Source organism: Lycorma delicatula, chromosome 2, assembly GCF_047948215.1.
Source record: "Lycorma delicatula isolate Av1 chromosome 2, ASM4794821v1, whole genome shotgun sequence".
Lineage (NCBI taxonomy): Eukaryota > Metazoa > Arthropoda > Insecta > Hemiptera > Fulgoridae > Lycorma > Lycorma delicatula.
Genome location: NC_134456.1, coordinates 131,152,408 through 131,170,162, shown reverse-complemented (window position 1 = coordinate 131,170,162; position 17,755 = coordinate 131,152,408). Strand labels below are relative to the sequence as shown.

General features: G+C 32.8%; 1 protein-coding gene across 1 annotated transcript in view; it reads left to right on the top strand.

Annotated features, from left to right (window-relative positions):
- LOC142319952 (ornithine transcarbamylase, mitochondrial-like) overlaps window positions 1-17,755 on the top strand; it is a 46,788-nt gene extending 29,033 nt beyond the window's left edge. The window contains exons 5-6 of the mRNA XM_075357629.1: window positions 11,089-11,226; window positions 17,699-17,755. Coding sequence (XP_075213744.1) covers window positions 11,089-11,226; window positions 17,699-17,755 — 195 coding nt within the window. The remainder of the gene's footprint in view (window positions 1-11,088; window positions 11,227-17,698) is intronic.

Below are 17,755 nucleotides of genomic sequence, written 5' to 3'. Positions count from 1 at the left end.
TTTAAAATTTGTAATTTCATGTGTAGCTGAATTTATACAAACTGGCTCAGGTTCTGTAAATGAAAGAATCACTCCTTTCTTTACTAGAACTCTAATGCTGAATGTAGTAAACATTTAGATGTAGTAAATATAACAATTTCATTCCACTAATAAACATTTAATTAGTAATTAATTAATGATAAAAACCATTAATGATAAATTTCCGTTAGTTGTTAAATGCACTTAGTGTGTAGGTTCTAAATTGTTCAGCAAGATGGACATAAAGCCTCTTGTCTATAGAAATGACTATAGGTAGTTTACCCTGAAATCCTGCAATATCTGTGTATTACTCAGATTGACTGGAATCATAAATCTCAGTAAATTACTTTTGATGATTCAGAATGTAGTAAATGATCATCCCCTCTCTTTTTTTTGGCCCTTCTGTTTAGTTAAAATTTATCATCGCTCTCATCTTGATATTACCATGTGACAAAACCATTTTGTTCCATGACTTTAAAATTTTTATTTAAAACAATAATAAAAAAAAATTGTTTTTTTAAAAATTGAATGAAACTTATCAATTTAAGAGCTTAAATAAATATTATATAATGATTACTAAAGTGGATATTATAACTTAGAAAATTGAATTATATGAAACTAAAGATGTTAATTCATTTCAGATATTTATTTAAAAGAAAATTAATAAATAATCATTTTAAAAGTCTTTAACTGATCAAAATTTGTAGATGTAATCTCAAGATTTATCAACCAACAATATTACTTACAAATCAGAAATAAAAATAGTAAAATCTTCTTGCTTACTTTTTAAACATTACATAGTTATGCATCAGTATTAAGGACCTTTTTTTAATAACACTGGCCAACAAAATTAAATTTTTTGTTTGCTAAATTAGAGTGAGCATTTTTTATGCTGTAATTGTTATTTTGTAATTGAAATTTCTTTTGAAACCAAAAAAGTGTATGATGAATGTAACATGATGATATATTAATTGCATTTGTATTCACCAAAAATCTATTTCTTTTGGATTTTCTGTTCTAATTTGCTTTAGATATAATATAATTATCCCTCTTTAGATATAATATAATTATCCCTTATCCCTCTTTAGATTCCAACAGTACTCAGCTAACATTTTTGGGTTCCATTTTCCCTGGTATCATGTTTTTATTGTAGATATCTCCTGTTGAAAGTGTTCTCTAAGTTCATATTGTTAGTTGGATTGTTAGGGAAAAAATCCAAATGTGAATGGAAGAATTGAATTTTGAGAGACATGTTATACACAAGTTCTTTGCAGTTTTGAAGGAGTTTACTCATAAGTTCTCTGAGTTACTGGTCTTATGTTTTCCAAGGAAGTTTACCACATTTTGACATTATTTTCATGCCATAACCTCCAAGTCATTCAAACATCCTTCAAACGCTGGGTCACTCATTAGTTTTCGTATCTGCGGTCTAACAAATATACCTTCCTTTATTTTAGCATCGCTTATATTGGGAATTTGTTTTTTAGAAACTAGAAACCCTACAACATTATGATCCATTACCTTAAAAAAATTTCTGAATAAACCTAGCTTAATGTGTAGTGGCAGAAGATAAACTATTTTTGGTTTTACTAATGCCTGACTAATAACATCTTCTCTCCTACAGTCAGTACCTCTTTCTTTGACCACTGTTCTTTTATGTAATGTTTTTTCCTATCCCTGCTGTCCCACTCGCACAAAAAGCAACAGAACTTAGTGTATCAAGGTTGCAGTCCAAGTAAAAGCACTATGTTATGTTCAGATCTCCACAAATATGCCATAAATATATCTCATTCTGAATCTTGCTCAATACAAGTTTCATATTTTCATACGAAACCGTCATGTGAATTGTGTATGTTAATGGTATTGATGGATATTTGTTTCCAATGTGAAGTAGAACAGCTTTCAAAATAAACTTTGACAAGTCAATAAAAAGTCTCCATTCATCAGGAGATGTCTCAAAGCTTACAGTAAAGAGTCAACAGTATACTAAGTTACAGTATACTAAGTTTTATTACAGTAGACAAGTTTATTACAGTATACTAAGTTTTCATACTGAAAGAAGAAATGTTCAAATTCTGACAGTCTGGCACGGAAAGCACTTTAGTGATGGGTTGTCAAAGATGCCATTCTTTCAGTCTTGATGCCAGTATTTCTGCTTGATTCTTTGATAAATGTAGATCATAAACCAGATCATTTAATTCTGACTGATTAATTAAATGGGGTTCAGTATATCTATTTTCTAAAAGGTTTGGATATCTTTCTTTATGAATATGCCTGATAAGTCAGCACAAGATTCAACATTTGCATCTTCATCTAAGTTCCATGTTTCTGGAGGTACTGGAATTTTAAACTCTTAGCTATGTGGTACTGGCCACATGGCAAAAGGAATATCAGGGTATTTAACAGTATGTCTAGTTTTAGCTGTTATCCAAGATATCTTTATTACACAAAAATAACAGTCTCTGTTGTGATCCTTTAATTCTCTCCAAACCATTGGAATTGCAAATTGTATGTTATGAGATCATTTAGCCAACCAGTCAACAATGTTACACAAGAAGCACAGCAAATATGAGGAGCCAGTAAAAAAAATTGGAAAAAAAACATTTTTAGGGAAAAACTAAAATTCAGATGAATTTGATAATTTGTCCTGATCACATAATTTACATCCAAAATACAGTTCATACAACTTTTTTTATCAGTGGAGTTATATTTATTTTCTGAGACTTCAACATTATCTCACCACAGATGTAGCAGAAATTGTTTGGATGATTAATGCAACTGCAAGGCATTGTTAATACATGACAGTAACTGATATTGTTTAAAAATAAACACTTTCTAAACACTAATTTAATAAACATGCACTCTTACTGAACAACATATACCCACAAATATGAAAGCCAGTTACAAGACTGAATATTATATACACAAGATCTCGCACTTGAATGAGAATTAAAAATTTTCTCTGCATGACAGTTTATAAGTAAATATAATAATGAGAGAAATAACTAATGAGTGGATGATATGCTGGTAAGATGAATATAGGAAGAGTCAATCACATTCTTCTTCATTTTAATTAGTGTGTAAATAATAAACATGATGACTAATGTCTAACAAATCAATGTAGCAACAATTAAGGGACTCTAATAATTAAATAATATAATAAAATACGTTCACAAAATGCTATGCTTATGGAATTCATGCATGATACTACCTGAAAATAAGAATAGTAGTTACAAAAAAACAAAGCTATGAATATTTCATATTTGAAATCAGCATGAAAAATACTATTAGAATCAATTATTGAATCTCGTTTAACAAAATCATTGTGGATCAGCGTAATTAATCATTTTTAATAATAGTAGTAATTTTTTAACAATAAGCATTTATTACTTATAATACGATGATTAATATTAAATACACATAATTTTAACAGAAACATTATCCACTACCTGACAATAATGTATAATATTTAGTGTAATAAATACACATACCTATTATGGTTAGTGCCTATTATTAGGCAACACTAACAGAAATTTTTTTCTGATATGTTGTCCAACAAATAACAATCATACATTCTTACAAACAACAATATTCCCACAAGAAACATATTGTTACAGATCTATTGATGATACACCTTATCTCACCCAGGCATATCCAGACAGTATTCATTACCATTTTGTGTTTGTTAATTGCCATAATCATAATGGTTGTAGGTCACTTGACAAAGACAAAGTCACTTCAAAGAATGTCATTTTGACTGTGCCATTAAAAATAACAAGCATTCCATCACAGAATTACTAAGTAAAGCGACCAATGAAATGGTTTATTGTTATCTTCATCATAAAGTCAAATAAACTGTGTCAAGTATGCCAAGGCTGCTGAAATGGATATGATATTCATTCCTACAAATGATTCTTCATTTTATTCATTATAGCAATGAACAATATTGGTGGCACTTTCAGAGAAAGCAACTCAGACTAGTGACAATCATACCTCAAACATGTCGGCCATAAGATTTTGTCAGGCAGCATAAAGCAATAAATTAGTGTACCCCTTACTAAGGTAAATAATCCATTAAATACATTATACAATCTCTCTCCTCATGAGGAAAAAATTATTATCCTACATACGTACAACATAAATTAAAATTATTAGTTGATTATAAGCACTGGAAAGAAATAAACTTTTGTTATTCTCATCATCACAACAAACCATCAAAGCATATACAGACTGTTTAACTCATCTATACAACCCAAAGGATACTTTGAAAACTTTAATGCTATAAAACACTTTGAATTTAGAAATGAATATAACACACTTACAACTCATTCCTGCATAAAATAAATAAAAATAAAGCTAAACATAAACTCAAAAAATATACCACATTAACATGCATAAGTAATAACTGAGAAAGTAGCTTACAAATTAAAAAATATGAATTCAGTGCAGCCTTCAGAACAAAGACAAAACTAATCACTACCCAATAAACAAACTACTCTGAGAAATATAAACTGAATTACTTTGAATGTATAGTGTTCTATGTTGGACAATGATGTATCTTTAAACAAGATACAACAAATACTTAAAGACACTTTATGAAGTGTCTTAAAACGAGTCATTGTTTGAATTCAAATTTACAACAAAATTCTAGAATATGTGTTTTATGTTGAGTTCATCATACTCTCCTACACAAAAGTAACACAAGAAAAAGAAATCATATTTTCTCCTCACTGTTGCATTAACACTGAAAATGACTCAATTTGCTACTAATCTAAAGTGGAGTAAGACAGCAAACTTTCAAAATGTATACACAAACCAGCAAAACTGATACAATCATTACAATATACATAATCACCCTACCTAACGCAAATCTGTGTATATTATTCTCTACTACATTAAAGGCTATTCACCTGCACTTAGAGACAACATGTTATACAAAATAAAACACAAAAATATCCAGTAACAAAAAAAATTACATAGCATACATAACAAACACTCACATACAATTTTCAGAAAAAAAGATTATTGCATTATTAAAAATTTTTTTTTGTCAAAAAATGATTTGTAATATAATTTTTTAATTAAATTTTATTTGTAAATTTTATATTAAATAAAAAATTTATAACAAGAATACAAAGAATAAACTGCACTGACTATATTGAATACTACATTGGGCAACCAAATGCAATCACCATAGATAAAAACATATAACACCATATAAAAAACATACTCAAGCACTGGACACAATGTTAGATAAACTAGTCTGAATTACCTATACAAAAATAAGATATACATTGAGAAATATTTATTACAAAACAAAAACTTTATATATAGCAAGCAAGAGTAGTGAACTAACTGCATTTGAGAAATCTAATTGTTATAACTGCACTATATTACATAAACAACACAGTAAACAAAAATAATGTAGACCAAATACTTTTTGAATGCATACAGAACAAGTCTCTGAATTACTTTTTAGATACATGCCATTAATAACAGAACTATATGCAGTATCACTGAGGAAATGGCTAGGTTATAGTCCTGGAAAAGTCTTGTTGAAGTATATTTCCAAGTGCTTTCAGGTTAATCATAACTAATTGCTTTCTTTTTTTTTTTCATCTTTTATGACCACATAGGATCACTTTAGTTGGATTATCCAAGTCTCTTCAAAAGGGCTGTTCAGGGCTTGCAGTCCTCCTAGTACTTATTCATATATTCTGATCTCCATGCTCTTTCTGCTCTTGAAAATATTAATGTTGTGAGTTTCTTTTTTATAAGTGTGAATCGGTTGTTTTTGTCCCTGATTTTTAGTTTAATTTTATCTTGTCTTTGGTGTCTTCTGGTGTAAGGCAATTTCCTTCAGATCCCCTCTTATTTCTCTGATCTATTTGTATCCTATGTTGGTGTTTTAGAGTCGAGATTGTACTCTACCAGCTGTTTCAGAAGTCTCAAATCTTGTATCATCATGATACATCCATAGAATCCTAATCTCCTCTTATGTGTGGAATCAGTGATGGGTTCTAACTCTTTATACACAACTTTGTTGGTCACTATCCACCACTGCCCATCTTTCTGATACTTTTTGTTGATACCGGTTCTTCCAATTCTTCCTTTGATTTTCTGGAGTTTGACAGTCTTTGATTGTTCATTCAGGTGGAAGAGCTGCTGCATGTGTGGCTTCTGGTTTTAAAATTATGTTGTAGTGTCTTATTTTTGTGTTTATGGGTAGATTTTATACTGCAGATGTACCAGGTTAATTTTTGTGCTTTAGCTAAATACTTTGGTCTTTGTTCACGAGTATTAGTGTTGTATAAAGTTTTTTTAGTACTATTTTTGAGCTGGTGGTAGAGAGTGTACCTTCCCCAGTTCCATAATCTTGCTGTCTGAGAACTGTTAAAATGGTTTTGCGCCTTTATTGTTTAGATTATTCATTTCCATTTCACGGGGATTTAGAGTGTTTTGGACCAAGGTTTATTCGAGCACCCGCCTCATCATGGCGAAAAGAGTAGCAACGACTCCTGTAAGTCCCTGTTACAAGCGAAGGGGCCTTTACCCTTAGTCCTGCTCATGCTCTTTTAGAGCAGGGGCCATAATCTCTGTAATTGTATGTTGATTTCACGTATATGATCCAGTAGTAGTGAACAGGTGTAAATAGTGACAGGAGAATACAGAAGGTATCCAGCTGCCCATGGCTCGCTGCAGGTAGTCGTCATGCTTGTGGGCTTGTGACCAAAATTTCTGGATAGAAGGAACACAGTGAGCATTTTGTTTGTATACTGTTAGGTCAGGGAATTTCCGACATGACCGATTTTAGAGAAGTAAGTAAAAAGCCTAACCAGAGGAGGGGGCCAGAGCTTTTTTCTTCGACCTCCTCAAACACTGGTTCAGACAATTATGGTTTGGAAATGAATGTAGGGGTGACCACTCAGGAAGGTAAGAACCCTGTCATTGAAGAGTTTTCACAAGCCAGGGCAGGTCTGGCAGCTCTGCCCCATTGGCTCATGATGTTTTGGCGGAACTAGATGGCTTGTTTTCCTATTTAGCAAACCTCAAGAGTACCAGTGTAGCTACCAAGGGGAGATTATTGCCTCGTCTAGAATTCTTCTTGGCAGCTTTCACAGTTCTCGTGGAGAGTTTTGAAAATCTTGCCTCAAAGCCTAAGGAAGTAACTGCAATTCAGAAATTGCCCCCAATCCCGATGCAGCCACGTAGTTATGCTGAGGTGGTTAGGGGGCAGACATGAAACCAGCCAGTCCTCTAAGAAACCTGAGGTTGCGTTTGTCAACAGAGCAGAGGGCTCGACTGTGTTCAGCAGTCAGCTGAAGAAAGACCTCCAGGTTGCCCTTCGAGGTGAGGTGACTGATAGGGTCTTACTGATAGGTGACGGCCTGTGCTAACTGTAAAAGATTGCGTAAGAATCATGAGCACCTAATTGTTAGTAAGGAGTGTAGTGGTTATGTAAGGGCTGTTGAGATGTACTTTAATTCCTTAGATGGTTAGGTTCGGTAAACTCAATGCCCAGGGTGCTTATGTAGTCCACGTTGAGTTAGGTGAGGTTGTAGAAAGACGGAGCCTCAATGTTGATCTTCTGCAGAACCCATATGTAATTAGGGGTGATCTGCCAGGATTTCATAGCTGGAAAAAGTTTTGTGTGGGGCATACTTGTATGTCTGCTATTCTGTGCAGGAAGTCGTTTGATAGTGTCTTTATACGGCAGGTTTCTGACGCGCATCATGTTGTGGTCAGATTTGCCATTCGCGAACAGAACCTTACAGTTATTAGTTGATATTTTCCAATATTCATCGCGCAGCATAATTTTGAGGTCTTTAATGTTGCAAACCAGTTGGCCACTTGCATCGGTATGGTTGACAGACGAAGGGCCTTTCAGGTACAAATATTGGCATTACCATTGGTAGCGAGATCCCTGGAAGGATCCTTAACCGGTCTGTGGTCGACGACTGTGCTAGCGATCCTTTTAGTGATACTTTTTGAAATAGCGGGTGAGCTGCGCGATGGCCATGAGGACACTTTCCTGTTTACCAGCGATGCTTCCTGCACAGGAAGGCGGACTGGCCGAAATTCTGCTCTTTGTTGGAGTCCAGACCTGAGATTTTTCTCGAGACCTTGACGGCCTGCCATTAGATGTCCTGGCCGAAAATTTCACTTCTGCGTTGGTGGCAGCTGCTGAAGTCGCCATACCTAGAAGCACTGGCCAGGAACGTATATCTGGTTGGTGGTCTCGGAATCTGACAGCAATCGACTGTGAATCGACTCAGAAGAGCTGGCTGTTATAGGCGGTTGTAGAATACTTTTGCGAGAGGCAGTCTGTTATAGATTATGTGTTGACGTCAGAACGAAAGCAGGTAATTGACGACCGGGGCCTTGCATCTTGGCAGGTCACGAATCCCCCACAGGTCGCTACACGCACGGTATATTTCCTACAGTGTTTGATTTAAGTGCGATTATATGGGTTTCCCCCAATCGGTATATCACACAGTTTCTCTCCGAGCATGGTGCCTTTCGGGCGAGTTTATGCCTTACGCTCCTCCTCTTGTTGTTGGGTGACCTAATTTGGTTGACTTATTTCGACGTAGGCCTGAATTTCTATGTTGCGTAGAACATAATTTTTATTGGTATGAGTATAGCACTGATTTAACTTACAACTCGTTCGTTTACTGGGGCATTCACAGTCACGAACGAACGATGTTGTAAAATTTAGACTAGAGGCGGGGTCCGCGGTCTCGGTTAGTTAGTTTGAGGGAATCATGTTAGGTTGGATGGGAAGATGTCCGTTTGAAACCTACGTGAAGGCAAAATTTGATTTGTACTTTACTGGCATCTCGACATTTATCGGTGGCATCTCGACCTCCGGTAATGCCCCTCAGAGCTCGTAACGGAGGAGGTGGTGTGTCGACCGGTAACGTCACAAGGTGGGTGTCTTCCCCATACGGAGTTGGGATGTGCTTTAGCTACTTTGTTTGGTCTTGTTTGGTTGAGGTTTTTTGTTAGGTTGTTTGTTATTATTTCTCCGAGGTATTTAAATTGGGTTAGTATTTTGAATTTATTATTGTTTAATTTTACTTCTCTTAGTTGTGTTGGATTTTGGGGCATAATTTCTGTATTTTTGAACAAGGCAGTTTATTTTGATTTTTTGGCCTATTTTATTTTTGAGCCATTTCCTCATCATTTCCATAATGCAGTTGAATAATAGTGATGAGAGTCCATCACCTAGGTGCAAATAGAGATGGTTCCTAGAGTTTCCTCAGAATTTCACTTTTGGGTTAGTGTTAGTGAGGGTCAGTTTAATCACGTTTATTAATTTGTGATTTAGGCCGAGGTGTCTCAGAATTTTTAGTAGTGATTCTCTGTGGATGCAATCATGGGCTTTCTTGAAGTCTACAAACATTATCATAAAGTCTGCTTCTTTTTCTGTTGTAATTCATTACCAGCTTGAGACTCATGATCTGGTCTGGACATCTTCTCCAGGGTTTGAAACCTCCCTGGTATTCTCCTAGTTCTTTCTAGAGTTGTAAACCGATCCTGTTGAGGATGGTTCTTGAAAGAATTTTGTATGATGCGTCTAGAAGTGAGATTCCCCTGTAGTAGTTATCATCTGCATGTCCGCTTTTTTGTGTAGCAGATGGATGAGGGTCCAGTATTAATTTTCATTCTTGAAAATGAAAATCTAGGAGTAGACCTGTGTCTACTTCTAGATGGAGTTTTACATTTTAGATTTCTTTGTGGTGGTGTTTGTTCATGAAGACATGCTCTAGTTAGAATTCTTCATTAGTGAAGTCGGATTATTTCCAAGTTTTGAGTTTTTGAGGTTTCCTCTTGAAATACGTGGATTTTGAGATTAGGTTGTGATTTCTGCCACAACCTCACAACCTAATCTCCTTCATTTAGGTAATCAAAGAAACAATTGTTAAATAATAAGTATCACAAAAATAAATTAAATAGAAGTAACCAGAGATCGATGAGTCTCTGTCTCTTTTCATTTGTTCACTTTTGGGCAAGCCATTTTCCATTGATGTCGCCGTATGTTTGTTCTCTATGTAGTTGAGCATTGAAGTTTCCAATTAGTTGTTTACATGATTTTTGGGGACGTTATTAATGGTTTGGTCAATTAGGTCCCAGAACCTTTCTGTTTCTTTAAGGTCTTTAAGAGATTTATTTTTATTTTTAGTCGGGGTATGTGGGCATTTATTATGGTGTAGATTTTATTAGATGCTTCTTGGCTCATCACTCACCCGAGTGATGAGATTTTTGTATGAAGTTTATTATTTTGAGACTGACCAAAAAGCCTGTTCCAAACTGCAGGTGTTTCTTATTTCCTGCAGTCCCATGATGAGAATTTTGTGTTAGTCAATTAGATTAGTTATTATCTCAATTTACCAGCCTGCATGAGTGAGTTTACACTGTGTATGGAAATGTAACTGATTTGCTTTGATTTAATTTTAAATTTTGTGTTGTTCTTTTTCATGTGTACAGTGTTAGGGCATTCCAGTGCTTTCAATCGCATCTTATCTTCTAAGTGGCAGTCCACCGTATCTGAGTGCTGCCTTCTCTGAACTTTGGTGTTGGTTAGTTCAACCAGTGGAGTATTCCTTAAAAGACTTTTCATGGTTGAGGTGTCAAAGGGTCATCTGTGGTGGGATTATTTCCCAAGTTACAACTCGTTAGGTGATAGTAGGGTATGATTTGATGATAGATGAAGTTTGTTTAAATTCAGTTCACCAGACAAATTTCTCCTATTTGTTCCAAATATATCCAGGCGTACCTCATGGAGGCTCAGTCTGACTTTTGCTAAAGTTGTTAGTTTGGAGAAAAATTAAAAAATCTGTTCATAAACACATTATGCCCAATTAATTGTTATTATTTTATAAACACTTTTTAAAATATGTCTAAATTAGTCAATTGAATTAAATTCCAATCTCAGTTATAAGTCATTTATTTACAGTGAAGATTCAAGAATTATAAACAATGATTCATAGCAGAAAATCACAATGCATTCTTCATAACTGAATATAAAAAAATGTAACTTTTAAATTATTTTCTATTTTCTAATAGCTATTAAAACAAGCTCACAAAGACTGGATATTCTTGCATGACTTACCTAGAGGAAAATGTGAGGTAGATACAGAAGTATTTGAACACAGTAGAAGTCTTGTATACAAAAATTTTGAAAACATGGTATATGTTTGTATGGTATGTATTATTTTATAATATAATAGAGTATTTCTAAATATTTAAAAATTCTAATTTATTCTCTGAAATCATATTATACTTTCAAAATCTTCTGAGATTAATCTTGAATTAAACATATAAAAATAACACCTTATTTAAAACAAGTTTTTAAATATTGAATAAAGAGAGATGTTTAAAATTATTAGAGGATTTAAGAACAACTTGCTGATGACACCTTCTTTTCTTGTTGATATCTGTTTCAGATGGTTTTTAAATCCCTTTAATAGATAGTATGTAGTGATTCAAAAAAGATTGTATAACATGGAAAATAGAAATTTATACACAACACTTAAAAGTCTGTTAAGGTGTCATTCTATACCAAAATAAATCAATTTTCAGTGAATTTGATTATCATTGGTGAAATAATAGATAAGAATTTCATCTTATCTGGAATTGATTTCTTGCCAATTTATCTTGTATAACATTTACAAAAGCCAGTGATTTTTTAGTTCAATGAGATTGACCAGTAACGGCAAAAGTTAGATGACCTGAAATTTAAAAATAATGAGGCACCTGGTTGTTAATCGGTCAACTGATATAGAAAATCATTGATTGCTGAGTCAGAGTGCATAGGTGTACCACTTCTTTTTCAAGTGAAAGCAACTTTGGCAATTTTTTAATGTATTTTAATGAAACCAAACCACAGGCCAGATAAATACTTGGCTAATTAATCTTAAGAATTAGACCTAAAAATAACAAAGCAACTCTTAAAGTTACTGTTGAGCAATTTAAAATCAATTTACTTTCCTGGGTATCCCTAGAAATAATTGTTACTGGATAAAAATTTATTTTTAGATATTTTTAGGTCCTATGTCCAGAAATACTAAAATTTTTGTATGGTATTTGAGTATTTGGGTGTTGAATGTATATATAAGAATTTTAATTAAACCTATAACAAGAAATTTAGTGTATTACTTGTGCATTAAGGATATAGATTGTTAATCTTTTTTTGTCAAATGAGGGTAGGGCAATGTAATATCTTCAATAAGGTGGGTGGATGATGGATTTTAAACTGTATGTTTTTCACATACAGTGTGGATTTAGCCTATAAAAAAATAGTATCTTTGAAATACCATTGGAAATAAATAATGCTATTGAAAAATTACTAAAAAAATCAATTTTAATTTCCTTAAAACCACGTTTTTCATATATACATTTTTATATCTGTTTTGTCTTGCATATATATACATATACTCATATATACATTATATGCTTTAATATACATATTAATACATATACATTTGTAACTGTTTTGAATTATTAACCTGAAATTCCTTATATTATTTTTACTCTAATTTATAGATTCAATATTAAAATGATATATTTAGCATGAGAAAAATAAAGATCAGAACAAAGGGTGGAAGGTAAGAAATCTTTGCTTATGATTAGAAATTCTTTGAACTTATTAAACTTTCTATTTTTTAACCTACCAACCAATTAGTAGAATTTATTTTTTCCTTTTTTTGCAATTTTTATTCAAAATAAATTCATTATTAAAATTTTAAAAAAATGAAAATTAATGCATAAAATGGAATTGTGATATTTTTTTAAACTTTTTCTTGTTTAACAACTCATTACAGAAGTTTTTTCTTTTGATAACAAAATAAATCAATAAGAAAATAAGAACATACAAAAAGTTTTTGTAAATATTAACAAGTTATTTTTTCCCATCTAATTATTTTTAGCTAATTAGCAGTAACTGAATGCATTAGTTTTAGAAAAGTGTTTCTAAAATGAAAGAGTGCAAACATGCCATGCATGAATCTGTTGTTTCAGTTTTAACAGTTTTAGTAATGGTAAGGATCAATACTTTTTGATTCAGCTATTAAAACAGGTATAACTCAGGATTTTTTAATAATTTTGTATTCTGTAGACTTATGATGAGTATTTTAACTGTTTCTTATTATTAACTGAAGCAATATAACAACTGTTTAACAATTTGCCCATAATTTATTCACCTCAAAATTTTGACAGATGAGTTATAAAATTATTACATTTACCTTTTAATTGATCACAAATTCCATTTACCTTATGTTATTTTCTAGTATGCTCTATAATAGGACTTTTTCATTATTTGATGTAAAGAGGCCATTATACTCACCACTTTCACTTTACTAACTTTACCTTAATCTGACATTGCTGTATCTCCTACGTCACTACAAATTTCACTTTCATCAACTTCTTACAAGGATTCTTGTAAAATAGAGGTGTACATAAGATTAACAATAGCTTTATGTATAAAACAAAATGCATTTCAATTAAATCATGATTTTTATAAATAAATAGATAAAGCAGTAACTGGTTGTTACACCTTTTCTGAATTCATTGCTATTTTTTTTCACGGATAAACCTTTAAATGAAAGCTAAAAGAGAATTTCAATATTTCTCATGATAGTTGAATTAGGTGGCTGATAATTCTCTTTATATTGAAAACTTATTAAAACATTAAATAAAATCAACAAACAATCAAATTATTTCATTAAGTTACATATAAAACTGCAATTAAACATTTTTAATACTTTATGGATTTAAAATTAATTTATGAAGATTACATATCAAAAATAATTTTATTCTTTTATTATCTATGGAAAAATATGCACACTACCAACAAATATTTTATAACAATCTGGTAAGGATCCTATTTGATTGCATTTCTAAATTTGAATTTTATTAAAAACTTTTGTGAAAGTTATCAGTTAAATAACGTCAGTTAAATTTTGTTTATAGCCACAGATATCTCTTTGCTTGATTTAAGGGTAATGTGCTTTTTTTATTATTTTTCTTTAAATAAGGTTTACCTAACCATCCTGAATTAAAAGCATACTTGGTAAGCATGAGTTGAAGATTTAGATACTTTAGATGTTTTTAAATATTCAGCATTAATGATTTATGCTAACAGTTTTATCTCAAACAACAATAGCTGTTTAAAATGTAACAGTCATTTTATAGTGTTATATTTTTTTTGTCTTCAGTCATTTGACTGGTTTGATCAAGTTTCCAAGTTTCCCTATCTAGTGCTGGTCATTTTATTTTGGTATACCCCCTACATCCTACATCCCTAACAATTTGTTTTACATATTCCAAACATTACCTGCCTGCACAATCTTTTCCTTCTACCTGTCCCTCCAGTATTAAAGCAACTATTCCAGGATGCCTTAACATGTGGTGTATAAGTCTGTCTCTTCTTTTAACTATATTTTTCGAAATGCTTCTTTCTTCATCAATTTGCCGCAACAGCTCTTCATTTGTTACTTTATCCACCCATCTTATTTTTTAACATTCTCCTATAGTATTACATTTCAAAAGCTTCAAATTTTTTTCTTCTCAGGTACTCTGATCGTCCAAGTTTGACTTCCATATAAAGCTGCACTCCAAACATATACCTTGAAAAATATTTTCCTGACGTTTAAATTAATTTTTGATGTAAACAAATTATATTTCTGAATAAAGGCTCGTTTCATCTGTGCTATTCAGCATTTTATATTGCTCCTGCTTTGTCCATCTTCAGTAGTGTTATATAAGTACTGTTTAATTGTCACTTAATATATTTTTATTATTACTTCTTTTTCTTCATTAATTTTTACTTATTTACTTTTTACATTAATACTTTTTTTTTCAACTGAAGATGATTGTTTAACTACTGAAGTAGTCATCTAGATTTATGTTTTATGTAAAATGTCTGTAACAGTTTTTGACTGTAACCTTGTTTTACAATTTACTCCAATAACCATTTAGTTAATAACAAATTTATATATACTATCTAAGTACTACTCAACAAGCAACTGCACTGTAATAAAATAAGTAAAAAAAAGTGATGTGTTTTTTCTTTAATCTCACATATTATAAAATTATCTGAAGAGAGAAAAAACTTATAAATCATTCTAGCATATTACATAGATTTCAGTTACCTAAGATTATCAGTCTTCATTCTCTTACATAAACAAAAGTCTTCAGTAAATAAGAAACATTTGAAACAAACTTATGTTTTCAGACAAATTTTTGGCTACACGTCAAGAGACATTGTTACATATATATATATATATATAGTCCTTCTTCTTCTGTGCATTTTTTGATATGTTTTAAAAACAACCCATGAACATTTACTAGAGTTTTTCACCTGATATCTCTAGAAAGTTATATGCACTTAAATGTTTTCAGGGGTAGTTGGTACTTCTAGGTAAACCTTTTCTTTAAGATAACCCCATAAAAAAAGTCTACTTAAGTAATGTCAGGGGAACAAGCAGGCCAATGAACTGGACCAGCTCAACCAATCCAATGATCATTGTATTCGCGGTCCAAAATTACATTGGTGATAATTGAATAATGTACAGGAGAGCCATCATGATGAAACCACATCGTTCTCTCTTCCCCAAGGAGAGTTCATCAAACAGTAAAGGCAACCTGTTTTTCTAGAAAATCTGCATATTTCTCTCCATTCAAATTTCCATCTAAAAAATGCAGTCCGATTAATGTACAGCCTATAATTCTATACTAAACATTGACAGTTGATGGATGTTGATGTTCTACTTCCCTTAGCCACCGTGGATTTTGCACTGCCTAATAATGTATATTGTTTGCTTATTTCTCCATAAGTAAAAGCTGATTCATCGGAAATTAGAAGATTAAGAAAAAATGTTGATCTTCCTGTACTTTTTCCAGCGGCCATCGACAAAATACTACTCCTAATTACATGAAATATGGTACGAATGGAATTTCAGGTGTTGTAATATTCTCAGAACACTGGTATTTTGATACCTTGGAGTCACACAAAATTAAATTTAAACTAACAAGAGAATCTACAATGACCACCGCAGCCACCGCAGTTTCATTTTTTTTTCTGCTGTCACAACATTTTGATGGTTTCTATTTTTGCCCCCCACACTTCCAGCATCACTAAAGTGTTTTACAATTCTGTACACAGAAGAACAACTTGGAGTATTTCTACCAGGGAATCATAGAGCATACAAAACTAGTGCCTGATCAATATTTTGGTGATATTCCTCGTAAAGCAAAATTATCTCAGTTTTTTCTTTAATTGTAAATAGTTCCATAATTTCCAATTAATAGATTAAATAATAACATTTATTAATTGTTGGTCAGTAACAAAGTAATAAAAAATTTATTGAAGACACTGAAAATACATTCACTTAGACAAATGCCATTTCACTTTTACACTATTTTAAAAAGTTCACAGGTGTTTATATAATTAACATCTTTTTTTCTTCATTATTGTTTTCAATAATTTTTAGCATTGATTTTTTATTTAAAATTTAACATCAGCTGGATGTTACTCATCAGCTGGGCCATCAGTTTTAGAAATAAATGTTTGAAATGAAATTTTTTGCAAAGAATTCGATTCTGTAACAAAAAATAAAGGTTGCTATTTAAAAAAATTAAGTTGACCTTGGAAATGACATTTATTTTACCTATCATGAACAACATAAGTTGTGAACATGTATTTCCTCCTTGAAAGAGAAAAACTTGTGTAGTTTTTGAGATACAGGTGTGTCTCAATTTAAATGGACCACCGGTGTATACATATATTATATATATATATATATTTTTTTTTATTTTCGCCTTATGGCTTCGAGGGGCAGGTAATTCATAACCTTGCGGTGGCCCTGAAAAGGGTCGTTTTTTAGCGTTAACTCTGAGAAGAGCTGTTGGATCCGGAAGATGGACTCCGACGAAGTCGGGGAGTTGTGGCGCGCCCATTGAAGTCCGACCACGCTTTCCCTCAGCGGCAGTTGGGTCCACACTACATACAGCGTGGCACTGGTGGCCCCCCAGAGCCCCGCAGTTTCTGGTCGACGTCAGTCGTCTTTCGCCGTTGCGGCCCTCCCCAAGCAATCCCACGCTGGGCCGGCTCTTGCTGCTGAGCCCAGCAAGCTTGAGCTGAAGCGGGAAGGTAGCATCCGCGTCCAGCGGCTCCCTCGGCGGGCCGGCCAGGTCTGCTGCTCCAGCGGGGATATTGGCATCCGCTGGGAGGTCCCATGAAGAGCCGGCCAGAGAACTTCTTCTTCTTCAGATGGTGATCGACGATGAATTACCATCACTCTCGTGGTGAACGCTCTTGTATTGGTGCCTGTGAGTGGTGGGGCTGCAACACCGCTATGGTGGGAGAACTGTGCGGTCATCTGCGTGGTGGGAGTGATGCTTGTATGAGGGCGTCCGTTTACTGTGCGCTTGCTCACAGGTCATACAAAAAGCAGACAAAATTTATTCTTTTTGCATACTCAATGAATAACAAAATAATATACTTCTAGAAACTGAAGGTGAAGCCAATAAAAGAAAAAATCTGTAGAAAGGGAGTACCTGAAAAACTTCCTTCTTTTCTTCTTCATTGATATAAACATTATATTTTATAGTTAAGTTAAATGGTACTGTAGTTAAAATAATTCAACCTATTTTTTAGATTAATTTTTTTTTCCAGGCTGTAATGCTGTATACACTTGAAAAGAAAGCTGAAGATGCCCTTGTCAACTACTAA